This window comes from Glycine max, chromosome 10 (genome assembly GCF_000004515.6).
Source record: "Glycine max cultivar Williams 82 chromosome 10, Glycine_max_v4.0, whole genome shotgun sequence".
NCBI lineage: Eukaryota > Viridiplantae > Streptophyta > Magnoliopsida > Fabales > Fabaceae > Glycine > Glycine max.
This window is the reverse complement of record NC_038246.2, coordinates 41,810,810-41,826,190: the sequence shown is the minus strand read 5'-3', so window position 1 is coordinate 41,826,190 and position 15,381 is coordinate 41,810,810. Positions and strand designations below refer to the sequence as shown.

The 15,381-nt window shown below is 28.0% G+C and overlaps 1 protein-coding gene across 1 annotated transcript; it reads right to left on the bottom strand.

The window, feature by feature from the left end:
• Positions 1–278: 278 nt before the first annotated feature.
• On the bottom strand, positions 279–9,224 carry NRT1-3 (putative nitrate transporter NRT1-3). The gene is made up of 4 exons (NM_001348653.1): positions 8,958–9,224; positions 5,317–5,534; positions 1,770–2,335; positions 279–1,548 (listed from the first exon to the last, which is right to left on the bottom strand). The coding sequence occupies exons 1-4, from the start codon at positions 9,079–9,081 to the stop codon at positions 672–674; spliced, it is 1,785 nt and encodes a 594-aa protein (NP_001335582.1). The 5' UTR covers positions 9,082–9,224; the 3' UTR covers positions 279–671.
• Between the last annotated feature and the right edge of the window lie 6,157 nt (positions 9,225–15,381).

The window sequence follows — 15,381 nt, the reverse complement described above, 5'->3', positions numbered from 1 at the left end:
TGCCTGAATTTAGAAACTAGAATATAGGTAATTAAATTAGTACTTAACTTTATCATGATTTATTTATTTCGATCTGCTTTCAAAAATTTGTGTAGAAAATGGTGAAAGTAGTTTTTATTATTTTTTTTTATTGTTTCTTGTAGAAACTTTTCAAAATAAAAAATAAAATAGAAAAAAAAATCAGTTTCCTGTAATCTTTAGCTGCAGAAAAAGAATTCGCTTTATAATAAAAAAGCAATTTTATTGGAGGAATGAAAATGAAAATCTAACCTGATAGATTTTGTCTTCAACCTTTATTTTACAATTTCTTGACTAAAGAAAAGCTTAAATGGCCCGAAAATTAAGATCTAGAAAGAAAAACTTCAAACATATTACATTCCTTTTTCCAATCTTGTGTTTTTTTCAAGATGCAAGTGACATTTCTCGAAGGTTACAAAGGTAAGGAAAAATGATCACATGCTTCTAAAACGACCCCCAATAACTATAATAACTTGATTAGGTTCTCTTCTGAAGTGACTTCCAATGACCAAAACCACTCCAAAGTTAACACGCACACACCCCCCACAGACACACACATATCTAGTTCTTTGGCCATCCAAATTTGTACATAAAGTAGTTTTGAAACTTTTCACGGTCTTAATCCTCTTTCTCCCCTTAGATACCCCAATCAACTAGTCTTTTGGATTCACAACGTTGGACACGGTCTTTTCCTTCAGTTCTTTTGCAAGCTTGTCTATGGAATCTGAAACTTCAACCCTATATACATAGTACCTAGTAACATACGCGAAGAAGATGAGGTTGAGGAAGTTTAATATTGCAAAAAATGCATAGTAGTAGTCAAGATGAGACTCATTCAGATTGTTCAAAATCCACCCCTTGTGACCATTTTTCTTGGTGATATTTGACACTGTTGAGAGAAGAAAGGAACTGATGAAGTTACCAAGGCCTAAGGTAGTTGTGGAATATGAAGTTCCAATGCTCTTCATGTGTTCCGGGGATTGATCATAGAAAAACTCAATTTTTGCAACCTCTAAGAATGCATCAGCAGTTCCCATAAGTATAAACTGAGGAAGCAAAATGAATATGCTCAAAGGAACTTGCCCTCCACTTTCAACCACGCCATGTTCTCTTGCAACCTTGAGTCTATAGCTTTCAGTCCCAGATGCAATGATCATGATCAATGTGTGGATTACAAGGCCAATTCCCATCCTCTGAAGAAGGGTAATGCCTCTTGGGTTCTTGGTAAACCTTTGCATGATCTTCACAAAGAAACGGTCATAGAGCACAATGCACACAAGCAAGGACACGGTAACAAAGGCAGCCAAACTTGCTGGGGGAATTTTGAAGCTTCCAAGGTGTCTGTCTAGAGTAGTACCTTGCTTCACAAAAAGGGTATTTATCTGAGCCATCATTGTGCTAGGCACAAATGTAGCAACCAAGATTGGAATCATCCTTATCATTTGTTTTGTCTCCTCTACTTGAGTAACAGTACACAGCATCCATGGACTAGTGTTTGAATCTGTTTTCACACAGGCCTTATCAAGGAACCTGCACATATATGTATGGTTTTTATTAGGAACATAAATTTCATTGTAAAACTAGGATCGTCAAGTGGAGAAATTATTACATAATCTGAGACCACATGTTCAATCACATTTTATTAATTTCTTTTTACGAATTGAAAAATGAAATAAGATGTCATGTGGAGATTGGTCACGACCATGTAATAATTTATCCATAAAGGAGAAAGGTAGGATAGAAATTTGTACTTTAATGTTGGAGTGTGGTCAATTCTGTAGCTCCCTTTCTTTGCATACCCTTCCTTGTCAAGCTCATATAGTTCTTTAGAGTCACTAGGAACAGGAACTTTTGATTTCCTACAAGCAGCCACAATGACCCTAGCCATTCTAGTGAAGGTGCTCCCTGCAGGCACTTTGTGCCTATAGAAGGGTGTGCCAGCCACGAATATCATGATTGACACTAAAAGGCCAAGAGTTGGAAGAGCATACCCAAGAGTCCACCCTACATTATCTTGGATATAAACTAGAACACTGTTTGCAAAGAGTGTCCCAAAGAAAATGCTGAACATCCACCAATTGAAGAAGGATAGCTTGTGTAGCTTCTCTTTAGGGTGAAAATCATCAAACTGATCAGCTCCTATGGTGGAGATGTTGGGCTTGGTTCCTCCTGTTCCCACTGCTAGAGTGTAGAGTGCACCATAGAACACTGCAAGCTGTAGTGTGGAGGCTTTGGCACATTTTGTCACATCCTTTTCAAAGCATTGAGGTGGCTTCAGGCTAGGAAGGGACACTGCCAGTGTAAGCAGAGACATACCCTGCCATCAAAGATCAAACATCCCCAACGAATTAATTTGGCAGTTTGAACAGTATGCATAACCATCATTTTCTTGTCCAAAAAGTTATCCTATGTAGTAAAAAATTTGTTACATTATGGGTCTAACTCTGTCTTTAATGTCTCAATCTAGATAATTATATTATGAGATCATTGAGATTATTCTACAACGCCTTTTTTCTTTATGCATATATATATAAATGTTGGGTAGAGGTTAAAAGAACAAGAATTATGAAGCAACACTCAATCCAAATATGCAAGTTGGGTAGAAGTTAGATTGAGGAACAGTATTACGATTTACAAGCAAGTAAAGGCGTAAAGCACAGGAGCTCCCATTTCATGGATTCCAAAAAAACCTATCAATATTAAAAAGTTTATCTGAATAATATCATTGGATTTATTAAGTGAAAAATACTAAGACTAGAATGAAAATGATTTTATATTAATTATAAATATACACAAGGTTTTATTTAAAACACGTGTCCGATTTTCAGTTTATATGTTATTATCCATCCATCTTTTGCACAATACTTACTAGTACTATTTAGACAAATTTTGTTATTGCTATTCGATTCTTCTATACAAGTTGTTAATTGTCTTTATTTGTGGCTCACTCTGAAGCCCCACAACCGCACCCTGTCCCAATCCCCTGACTTGAGCTTGATATATAGTTTTGGACTTCATGCAGGTACAAGAACATGATAACCTATATTGTATTTGTGGACCTTAAAAAACATTTCATACTTTTAGAAAGATGCACACACAACCATGAAAAGCGCCGTCCACTAGCGTCACAAGTATGAAAAAGAATGCCACATGCTTTGAACCAAACTAGAAACAGTAGAAAATGACGGGGACACTTTCCTACTACCTTTCATGTCTTTTTCTTAGACAACACTGTCATGAGGTCAAATTCTAATACTTTGCCAATATTATAACATGTCCTATCCAAGTTCTATTAGAGATTCACTTTAGAAAATTAATAATGAAGAAATCAGTGTGTAACAAAAGCTCAATTTTAGTTTATCATGAATTTTTTATTATTGTTTAATTACATATACTTATTTAATAAATAATTTGACTGCAATAACAGCTACTTAATATATCAAACATAATGATAAATTCATGATATAAAAAAATAAAGCTGAAAATAAATTAAATTAAATTTATTCAAACAGTGGACTTATATAAAAGATGATTAATTCTGTAAAAAAAAGTATTAATATAATTATGTAAAAACATACTATCCTTTAGTGAGTTCTCTTTCTTTCTCTATATGTGTAAACCATTATTTATAATTGATAAATATTACTCTAACTTTTCTTGTATACAAAGTTTAGAATTTTAGTCCTCTATTAATTATATTTATTAGAATTTAAGTAGTTTAATATCAAATTAGCAGTCTATAAATATTCCACAAATCCTATTAAATATCATTGTCATAGAAATAGTATACCATCTCATTAATCGTTCATCTTCAAAAGTCAAATTCCGAATCACTGGTTGAGCTCCAAGATTCTTTTTTTGTCCCGAATCACTAATCAAACGCGGGAATTAGTGTATTATTGGTCCATCGATAGCTACTGTCCACTTATCATACTAGCAACATTCCAATAAAAAATGCCAAAAAGTCTTTGATCCAAAAGTTTGAAAGTGTTAGCCTACAGTATATAGTAGCTTCAGTTGGTTGGTTGGTTCTTGACAGATTTTTGTGTAGAATAATCAGCTGGTGACATGCAATATTTAGCATCTAAATACTAGATCATTTTAATTAATCTTGTGCAATAATTTCATTATGCAATCTGTATAAGACTTTTTCTTATTAATTTACACAAGAGATTCCATGTATATATATAACCAGAGAAACAACTAAAAAAAAGTTCATAGATAGCTATATATTATCTATTAACAATTAATACTTATATATATACATATATAAAAACTTGCAATCATTATGAAATAAGTATTTAGACTTTAAGAACATGTATATAATGAATTAAATAAATTTAAACATGTGTTTTAGTCTATGTAAATATAATTATTGTTAATATAATTAAATTTATTAAATAATATATTAATATAAGATTAAATGACTTATAAAAAATTGGTAGCAATAATGCATTCAAATTAAGGTCATAACAAGTAGTATATACCCTATAGCAGTCAAATTTAGGATTAAATTTATAGAATCAAACTTATGGTCAAAATATGCGGGCTTAAAATATCGAGATCTAATATATATATATATCTTTATGGTCATTTTTATATTCAGAACAACTTGCATCAAGGATCTTGGGAGACACTTGTCTAAGTTTCTAACATGTGGGAGTGGGGAGTTGAAATGTAGTGATAATGCCACCCAGGCCCATTGGATTCACCAAAAGCGGACAGTGTAGTTTGACTTAAAATCAATCATTTTAGAATTAATATTTATAAACCTACACTCATCTTATTCTGCTTCACCCTCACACTTATGAAATTTTAAAATAAAAAATAATAAAATAATCAATTGTCTCCTTAACTACTAATAATTAAATATAAAATTATTTGTATAAATGTAACCTTCACGGATCTTAACAGAGGAAATTAACTTCAAACTTATATGAGTTATATCTGTCCCACCTAGCTTCATTTTTCAACCACTCCCCATGTGAGATTAGAGGGATGAATATACACAAATTAATAAAGTTAATTAAAATTGTCAAGCTCGAGACCTATTTAGTCATTCTACATGTTTTCATTTCGTGACAAGAGTTCAATGCCTGGACTAAATTATCTGTGACATATGAACACGCTAACAATAATTAATATGAGGAGTCAAACTATTTGAAAGATGTGTTAGCAACATGTTATTGGATTATACTAAAAAGAGATTAAGCTAAATGAATGAATTGATATTAAACTCTTTGTGGGGGCAAAAAAACAGAAAACTAGGTAAAAGAAATAATATATTGAGAGACTAACCGAGAGATAAACGGTGGAGGCTATGACAAAAGTCCAATAGCGGCCAAGGAAAGCGTCAGCAATGTAGGCGCCTAATATGGGTGTCATCCAAATGGTACCAACCCAATTGGTGACATTGTTTGCAGAGGAAACTGTGCCTTGGTGAAGCTTTGTTGTAAGATACAGAATCAAATTTGATGATATCCCATAATAAGCCATTCTTTCGAATACCTCATATACTGCACCCACAATCAAATCAAATTCAAACATCAATAAGCTTTCTACATGTTTCAAAATTATACGAGTTAAATTGTTGATTTAATTAAGTGTCAAGCCAGGTCACTGTTTGCTTCTTTCCTTTTGACATGTATGTTGTGGAGACTAGGTTGATTAAAATGTCCTTATTTTGGTGAATCAAGTTACATGTACATTGGAAAAGAGAAGATACGTGACCTCATGAAATATCAACCTAATTATACAATTTTAAGGACTAGTGTTGGTGACAGTTGTATTAGAAGCGTGTTAAGTATGTCAACTGTTTATTTTCAAAGCCTTTAGTCAGTTAATTAGAAATTTAGAATAATATATTCACTATCTTTGAATAATAATATATTTTTAATATTCTTCGAATAACATCTTTTTGCTTTATATAATTTAATATGTTTTCATATCATATGCAAAACTAAAATAAAATGAAGTAACGAATTATACATTTCATTAATACTACAAAAGAATATTCTTTTTACATTAAAAGACACCTAAAATATTATATATATATATATATATATCGTGTGTTGACTGTTTGATTTACCATATTCAAACGTAAATTATTTCACTTCAAAATAAATTTTAATCAAAATCATCTTTATAACTTCTATTTTACAAATACTCACTCGAACACATACTACAACCTCCTAGGCTAGTGAATAGTATGGAAGTATTAGGCTATTATTAGGGGTCAGAAAATATGTCTTTTATACAATTTTTTATATAAAAATCTTATCCACAGTTTTAGTTCCAGTGCCGGTTAACAAATTATTGTATGACAATTTAATTATTATAAAATAAATATAAATTATGATGTGAACATTTTAAAATTCATTATAAACCTAGGGAAAAGCAAGAAACAAGCTTAATGATTCGCAAGACACAACTTTGTATCCTAATACAAAATACTTTTATTTAATTAAATTAAATGATATTATCGTACGCAAATTTTTCATCATAATTGGAAGTTTAAGAGGGACCAACAATTAAATGCAAGCGCAAGTTGGGTAACAGTACCACTACTGGAAATGAATACTGATCCTAATATCATAGAGTTGCAAACTTAATGCAACTCTATTAAGTTTGCAATAAGTGGTTTTTTATTAGTTAACTTTAAACTCATTTTGGATATATTCCGTCAAAATATCACGCATTATGTAATCCAGCTAACATACAATATTTGGCCTTCTTGAAAGTAACAAGGCTTTTGTTCGATTCTGTTTTAAGTTTTTAAAAAATACTTTCAAAAGTAATTTTTAAGAATATTTTCCAGACTATAACTTATAAGAGATGGAAAAGCATAAATTAATTAGTGTTGATTTTAAAAACATTTATTTACAAAAAAAAAAATTCAAAACATGGGTTGATGATGGGATGCATGCGTCTGGGTCCTACGATTTCAGAAATTTGGCACGAAATGGAAAAAATGGGGGGAATTGTGGTTCCATGGCTCATCTCTCTCGTACGATTCATAAAGACATAAACATCCCAATTAATATATGATGTCTTATGTCTTGCTCTAAATGATGAACAAGTTGTGATTCTCTCTCACATCACGAGCCCACCAAGCAACCACCACTACCATGGAGAGAACCAGTTGGAGAAGGACAAGTCCAGCTTCCATGCATTTCCAAGACCCATTGGGATGCGGAAAATAACAAAGAAAAAACCTCCCGTGAAGAACACACAAGAGGGACTAGGACACCTTTGAAAAATATTCTAAAACTTTTCATATGTATGTTCTACAAATTAATCTTTTCAAAATAAGATTAACTATATAATAGGAATGATATTTAAAAAATTTATTTATTTTAAATATTTTATTAATATTTTTTATTTTTTCAGTATCAATCTTTTTATTATATCATATTATATATCATAATTATATTTTTTTCAATTTTTTCTCTTGGTGTTAAAAAACATTTGGTTGTCCAGATATTCTTTTCATAGAGTTCACTGATAATATATTATTTTAACTTTTGTCATCTAATTACCAATAGTTACTTACGGTAATTTTGTTGAATTTTATACTACTTTAAAAATTATATCGATTATAGTGTAAAAAAATACTTATAGTGTATACAAATCAAACTCTATTTGAAAATTGTTAACTTTATTAGATAAATTTATTAATAAATTTACTTTTCGGAGGACTAATTTGTAGACATATACTTTTGGGAGTCACTACCAAAAAAATACTTTTAGCGATTAAAAGGGAAATAAGATGTTACTTTAATTTAATTATCAGATTATATATTAACTCTTTTTAATATGATATGGACAACGTAATATTTATTTCGAAAAAGTTAAGGATGTGTGCATATTTTATTGACTTGATTCATTCATTTACATGTGTACAAAAGATGTATACAATAATACGTGTATGGATAAGAACACCTAAAGAAAAAATTTTGCCCAGGAAAAACAAGGGTTATCTAAGATTAAAAAAATTGTTAAAATAATTTTAAGTGAATGAGAGATATGAGATTAGAAAAAAAAAAAGTGTGTGACCAACTCTTTTATTTTGTACTATGTCATAAGAACGAAACAAAAGATATTTATGGAAGGACTGATATATTGTAGGTACAACAACACTTCGCTGCCCAGCTAAGCAAAGCCCCAATTTGTAGCATGAAAACAGGAAATCTTCTCCTCGGTTAATTAATGCTAAGTGCAGGACGATGGTAAAAAATGGAAAAATAAATCAAAGATATTTATTCTCTTCTCACCAACATCTTGCAGTTGCAGAGAACAGCAGAATATGGTATAATTGAAGCTGTAAGTTTTGAAATTGGAAGAACAATACCAGATCAAAATATCCATCTTAGGGAGTGGCATAGTTTTGAAAGCTTGCGATAACATAACAAAGGGGTGTGTGTTTAAACTTTAAGAGAGTTCAAAATTTGCTTAGACTTTTTTTTTATCTAAATCATATGTTTACAAGAAGTAATCATGTTTAAGCTGATAAAATTACCACGTGAAACAAACTCTTCTTAAGTCAAGACTTGAACTCAAGACCATTAGTCCAACTCAAGATCATCGTTAAGTTATATATATAGCAAACCTGTGCTTAGACTTGATAAAATGGTTTATGATTTTTTTGATATTCAAAATATCGTTGAATGATTACTTATTAAATTCAAAGTAAAAGGGACAAGATTATATGTGCATTAAAAAAGCTAATAAATCTTGAATCAGCCACAGTCTAGGGAACAAGAAAAAGAAACTAAGAGCTGTGTCTGTGTCTGGTTAAAGGGTGGAAGAAGGAGAGGGTACTAAATACTAACTCCTAACTAGCAAGAGTGGTTTGTTAACAGCATTACTACACGTTTGAGAGAATAACTTTATAGTTAATAAGGAAAATGATGACATGTGTGAAAAGAGAGAAAGTTTACCAACAACAAAGGAGCAAGCTTTCCAACCACCACTTTTGGATCTAAGAATAGGTTTCCCTTTAATGTTCACAGTTCCATCTTGTGTGTAGTCCTCGTTCTCTACCCTGCCCTCTTCCATAGTCATGTTTACTCAACAGTAGAAGCTAGAAACCTCACTCACTTTTTCTCACTCACCCCCTCTCCCCTTTAGATGGAAACGAGGAGCATGCACAAAGAAGGATTTTTCTCAGTGAAGACGAGAAATGAGAGAACTCAGAAGCTGCTACTATGCTCTACTATGATAAAACAATACACAATTTATAGACCTCACGCTGTGCTCTGTGGATACACTTCCAACTCCACATGGGTCCCTGATCATCACCATTATGTCATTATCTTTTCCTTTTCTTTATTTGCTATAAATAATTAAATAAATATTAAAAATAAGTTTCATTTAAATCTTAAAATAAATTAAGCAGGTATTGCAATTAAATTCAATTTAATGTATACTCAATTACTTATCCCACCCCACTCCAATTTTGGCTGAAAAAACCACTTTGACCATATTCAGCTTTTCTCCATCTTCAAAAACGGGTTCAGTTTGAGTTTTAAAATTAATTGTATATTTTTTTACTCAAATTTTATTATTTTGGTTATGTTTGATAAGGTATTTTAATTAATTTTTTATGTTTTTATTAACTAAAAAATTTGTTTGATGGTTCAATAAATAAATTTTTTTAGCATTTTTTCGATAGTTTCTAGAAGTTTTTAAACGTCAAGTGAAATAATATTTTTTTAAATATTAAATTCTAGTTTTTTTATATTTTTTTATTCTTATTATATTTATCAAATTTTATGTTTAGATTTTTTTAAATAAATAATAATTTTATTATTTTTTAATCATTTTATACTTTTTAATTATTTTAATAACTATTTTTATCAAATACTTATAAAAATATAATTTAATAAGCTAATTTTTTGGCTATAAGCTTCTAACTAGCTTTTAAGTTAATTTTGTGAAGCATCACCTTTATAAATTTTATCATTCAAGTTTTTTTTTTAATTTTATTAGTTTTTATTTTTTTGCGCATTTGCTGATGTTGACATGTTACTTAAAAAATTTATCATTTTTTCAAAATGAAATTATTTTATTGCCAACCTAATAGTAAAATACACAAAATTAAAAATCTTGGATAATAAAATTTAAAAAATGATTATAATTGGATGGTAAAAATGTGCAACTAAATCTTTAAAGAAAAATGATTCTAAATCAGTTGTCATTTTAGGAATAGTTATTATGGTATGGTTAACGAGAAAAAATCTAATTAATTAGAGACACAAAAGGTATATAAAAAAAGTTATATAATACATTTTATGAAATTCAAAATGTTGATTGTATTTGTTAATACATATATCAAAACCTTGAACGTTGTAAAAAATAGAACAAAAATTATATCTTTTATAATATAAAGTAAGAAAGTTTTAGCTACTTTTTTTTTTTGAAATATAAGGTGAGTATTTTTTTTCCTAATGCGATTTATTTTATACTTAATTATCATTCATATTTGAACCTTAAATTATTTGATTAAGAGACACAACTTATTATTATTACTTAAAGGGTTATTGGTTAATTTTAAATAAGCATTTACTATTAATATCTCTGGGGAAGGATAGTAGGTTTAATTCATTCCTTGATTTGATTATTTTTTATACTATTTGTATGCATTCATTTATTTTATATATATATATATATATATATATATATATATATATATATATATATATTACTTATCATAGGTTTTTTTTATTTATTTAGCATAATATTTTTTAAAGTTTGACTTAGCTTGTCAATCTACTGAAAAATTTATTTCTTATTAAAAATTTTACGCCGTGACCTATTGGACTAATAGGTCAATAGAAAAAAAACACTTATAAAATTTAAAATTACTATTATTCAAAGAAAGGTATAGAACTGAAAATAAATAGGTTAATCTGTATAAGAATTCAGTCTAACTTTTTCGTATGATATATGTTATTTTCTAAGGTTTGGTTTGACATATATTCATAATAATTTATTTTTATATACGCGCGTTAACATACTTAACAATTGACCAAAAATACTTATTTAAAAAATATAAATAAGTATATGATTTTAATATATTAAAAAATTATTTATTCCATTAAAAAAACATTATTTATATTTATTTTAAAAAAATTGATTGGACATAAAAATATTTTTAATAACTTTAAGTTTGACTTTTTAATCAAATATATTTTTATAAATATTGATTTTGTTTGTTTCCATAAAAAGCTTAATCTAGATTAAAGCTGATTTAAATTAGGCCAAAGAACCTCAAACGGCCAAACCTATTCCCACCTATATGTATCAATTGATGAATAGTGTGAAATTTTTTAATCTTGCGCATTGTTCTGCATTTTATCTACATATATGCTGTATTGTTCTGTTTGTTTATTGCCCTTCTTAAGAGCCATGTTTCTCTATAAACACTTTTAAAAGGAAAAAAATGAAAAAAAAAATAGTTTATCTACAAGTTAAAACTAATTTTTCATTAGTTAATTTGTAGATATTTTCTCATCTTTTAAAAAATTATATGAGAAAACTTTTACAAATTAATTATTGAAAAATTAATTTTAACTTGTGGAGAAATTTTTTTTTTCTTTTAAAATTAATTCTAAAGAAACTTACTCGAAGAATACCTAAGTTGTTATGCACCATTCCTTAAAAAATGTTATGCACCAAACAAATTTTTTTAGGAAATGCGCCAAGTATGTTTTAGTAAAATTAAGAATTTAATTAAATGTATTCAGATCTAATTATAGATAGCTAATTTAGACAATAAAATATAAGACTAATTATATTCGCAATTTTATTTAATAAATTTATTTTTAATATTCCAATAGCTCTGTAATGAATGGCAGAAAAAAGGTTTGGGAACTATGAGGAGGTATTTTGGAGGAATTGCAGTAGACTGTAGGAGATTTTCAAGACTTATTCCAACAGCAGGTTTGACCTTTACAAGGAGGGTTGGTAATATACTGATTGAGTGCGTCTTTAGATGTCTCTTGCAAATAAAAGTTGATGATAAAATGAAGTTTATAAAAGTATTTTTGTTCTTTATTTTGGATTCAATTTGTGATGAATCATTGAATTTGATCTCAAAATTCATGCACCAACAAGTTGAGAAAAATGTTATTAACTTTTGGATGTGTGACACAATAAAAAAATTACTCATAGTCACCACTACGATGTCTCTCTTGAAATTTCATACATAATATTTTATTTAAGTGTATTTTTCTTATATATAATATATATATATATATATATATATATATATATATATATATAATGTTCTTTATAAATTTGTATAAATACTACATCAATAATATTTTTTTTTATTATGATATTGGTATAAAATTGTCACATAAAAAATAATGATAAATTCTTGTCAGAGATATTAAGCATAAAATTTTTCTTCTAATATAATTTATTTCATTTTAAAAACCAATCAAAATTTAAATTTTATATTACTTAGTATTGCATTAATAATAATAAGTGTTATATTAAAATTTCTTCTCAAAATATATGATAAAATAAAAGAGATTCAATTGAAGGAGGCAGGTACTCGAGCCCTAGCAGATTGGCAGCACCCAAGACAGTTTTCTGTTTCAGATGCATTCACATCTACTTCTTTTGTGGTCTGTGTCTAATTTACATTATTAATGTATGTATTGACTAATGACTACTGAATAGTGAATCTTTACACATGTCAATGATGAGTAACATACACTTCACAGAACAGTTAATATGATCAAATGTGGCTCCCCATTAGCTTCAAGTTTTGGACGGTTGGACCTAATTTAGGTAATTGGTGTATATTAAAGACATTCAAATGCAGTTTAATATTATGAAAATTATTGTAGAAAGAGAAGTATTAGCAAGACATTTTATAATACATTCCATCTAATATATTTTTTTATTAATTAAAATTATTTGAAAATCAAAATATTATAAATATAATTTATTAAATACTTTCTTTATCATAAAATAATTATCATCCTAAGTTGTTTTATACAAACAAAAAAAATAATAAATAGATGAAAAAAAAAATTTATAAAATTAATCTTATATCATCGTTAATTCATTTATACATTTTATTATTCATCATTAATATTATAAGAGATATAAACTAAAAAATAATTAATATTACATTAAAAATTTAAAATGATAATTCTTTTAGAATAATTTTTTTTCTTATACAACAACTATAATAGAACGATGGAAGTAAGAAGTAAACATGAAAATTCGTAATTTCTATGACAAAGAGGATATTCAAAATAGTATGTTAGATAATATGTTTATAATATATTTTTTAACTATAAAAATCAAACATAAATACTTAAAAATTTACAACAACTCATACATACAGTTATATATACTTAAGGGTCCTTCTATAAATAATGCTATAAAAAACATTACTTAAGGGCCATTTATAACTTCTTTTAAAACAATGTAAAGTTTTTAACACTAACTATATATAAAAATTAAATTCTTAAATTTTCTCGAAAAAATCTAGAAAGATTTTGTTATATCTTTTAATTCAAAGTGGTACTTTTGGAAAAAAAAGTCATGAAGCAGTAGACTTTGGGCATGCAGATTTTTTTTCCTGTTGACTTTATTTATCGTTCCCCTGTTTTTCTTCGAACCCATGATGTAAATGAAACACTTTTGATGGTTTAAATTTCATCCAAGAGAATCTGCCATTCAAAATAGAAAATTGGTATTACTAGTCCACAAATTCTGCAATTCAAAATAGAAATTGTTGGTATTACAGGTCCACAAAAACATTAATTTATAATATATTATTAAGCATTTCATGTGTTATGCATTTTTTTAAAATTAATGTAAAACTTAAAAAGTATAAAAAATATAAAATGTTCAAAATGATGTGAAGATGTATAATTAAGTTAGATAAAATGCTTAAAATTATAATAAAATAAAGAATGTATAGTTAATTTTTGAAACATTAAAATAATATATGTAATTCGTTTAAAAAAAATAATAGATTAAAATCATTTCATTCTTGAAATAATACGACTTAAATATATAATAAAGGTATGTAGTGGGGAATCTTGGAATTTCATCCAACCGAATCCTTGTATTAGTGTTCCACGAGTTGTGGCAACGGGAATTGAGTCCACCCAGGTGACCCAGCTGTATGATTGAAACTCGTTAAAAAATTTAAACATATGTTTTGTTTTGAATTTAATTTATATATTTTTTCAGTTTAAAATAATTTATAAAACTAATATAGTGTGATATAGTTGATAGATATTACTTAGTTTCTTAAAATATGTGGTCAGGAGATTGATTTGTAACTTGTAAGGCTGTATGCATAGAAAAACATCTGTCAAGAGCAATCATTTTCTTAAATATATTTCAATATTTTTAAAAATTAATCAATTGCTCCATGGTCAGAATATATCTTGGGTTTACCAGAAATAATAATTATAATATATATATATATATATATATATATATATATATATATATATATATATATATATATTTGAACTTCAAATATAAAACATTTATTTAAAAATAATTTTTAATATTCACTTACACCTTATTAAATTATTCGGTTGATATTAAAATCATAAGAAAGTATATCAAATGCATGTTAAGAGAGTAAAATTCGCCACTTCATAAATAAAAGTAGTCAAAATAAAATATTAGAGAATGTGGGAAGAGTAAAGGCATATATATATATTAGATTGAACAATTTTTAATATTAATATTTAATGGGCTGTTGTGATAATCTTAACTAAGAAATTGACGGGTAGAATTTTTCAAATCAAATCAATCTGTTTGAAAATCAAATGAAACCCTTCAAACAAATTAAAAATCAGTTTTTCTCTTACATATTATTTGGGTACAGGAAAGATGCAAAATATATGGTTCTTGCACCCCGGTCAACAAAAACATAAAGGCCTGCATAATTCTACCTCAATGATAATAGATAGACAAAGTAACATATAGATTCCCTCCAAGGAACTATAGAATCCAAAGTTTTTGTCTTTGGACCAAAATACTTCTAATTGTTTTTCAAGCTTCGCTTCCCCCTTTAAAAATCACAGCAGAGACTGATTCATATTAAACCTCAAGCTTCTTCCTGTATGTAATGTGCAGTTTAAAATAAAGAGAGTTGAGCAAAAGGAAAACAAACAAAGGTACCCGCGCATGAAAATGGCACAAGAAAAGCAGAAATCAGTACTGAAACGGGAAAGGACGAAATCAAGATAGTCTAAGAAAGCCATTATATATTGTGATCCTTTGTTTCTTAATTTTTAAACCCTCCAATTCTTCCAACACAAACATTTTATGCTATAAACCTGTTTCTATCTTCACCTTACATATTATTAGCAC

Coding starts and splice junctions, on each gene's coding strand:
- NRT1-3 (NM_001348653.1), bottom strand. CDS start 9,081: ATGACTATGGAAGAGGGCAGGGTAGAGAACGAGGACTACACACAAGAT. Junction 5,535..8,957: donor AGCTTGCTCCTTTGTTGTTG/GTAAACTTTCTC, acceptor TTGTGGGTGCAG/TATATGAGGTATTCGAAAGA. Junction 2,336..5,316: donor CCTCCACCGTTTATCTCTCG/GTTAGTCTCTCA, acceptor CTTTGATGGCAG/GGTATGTCTCTGCTTACACT.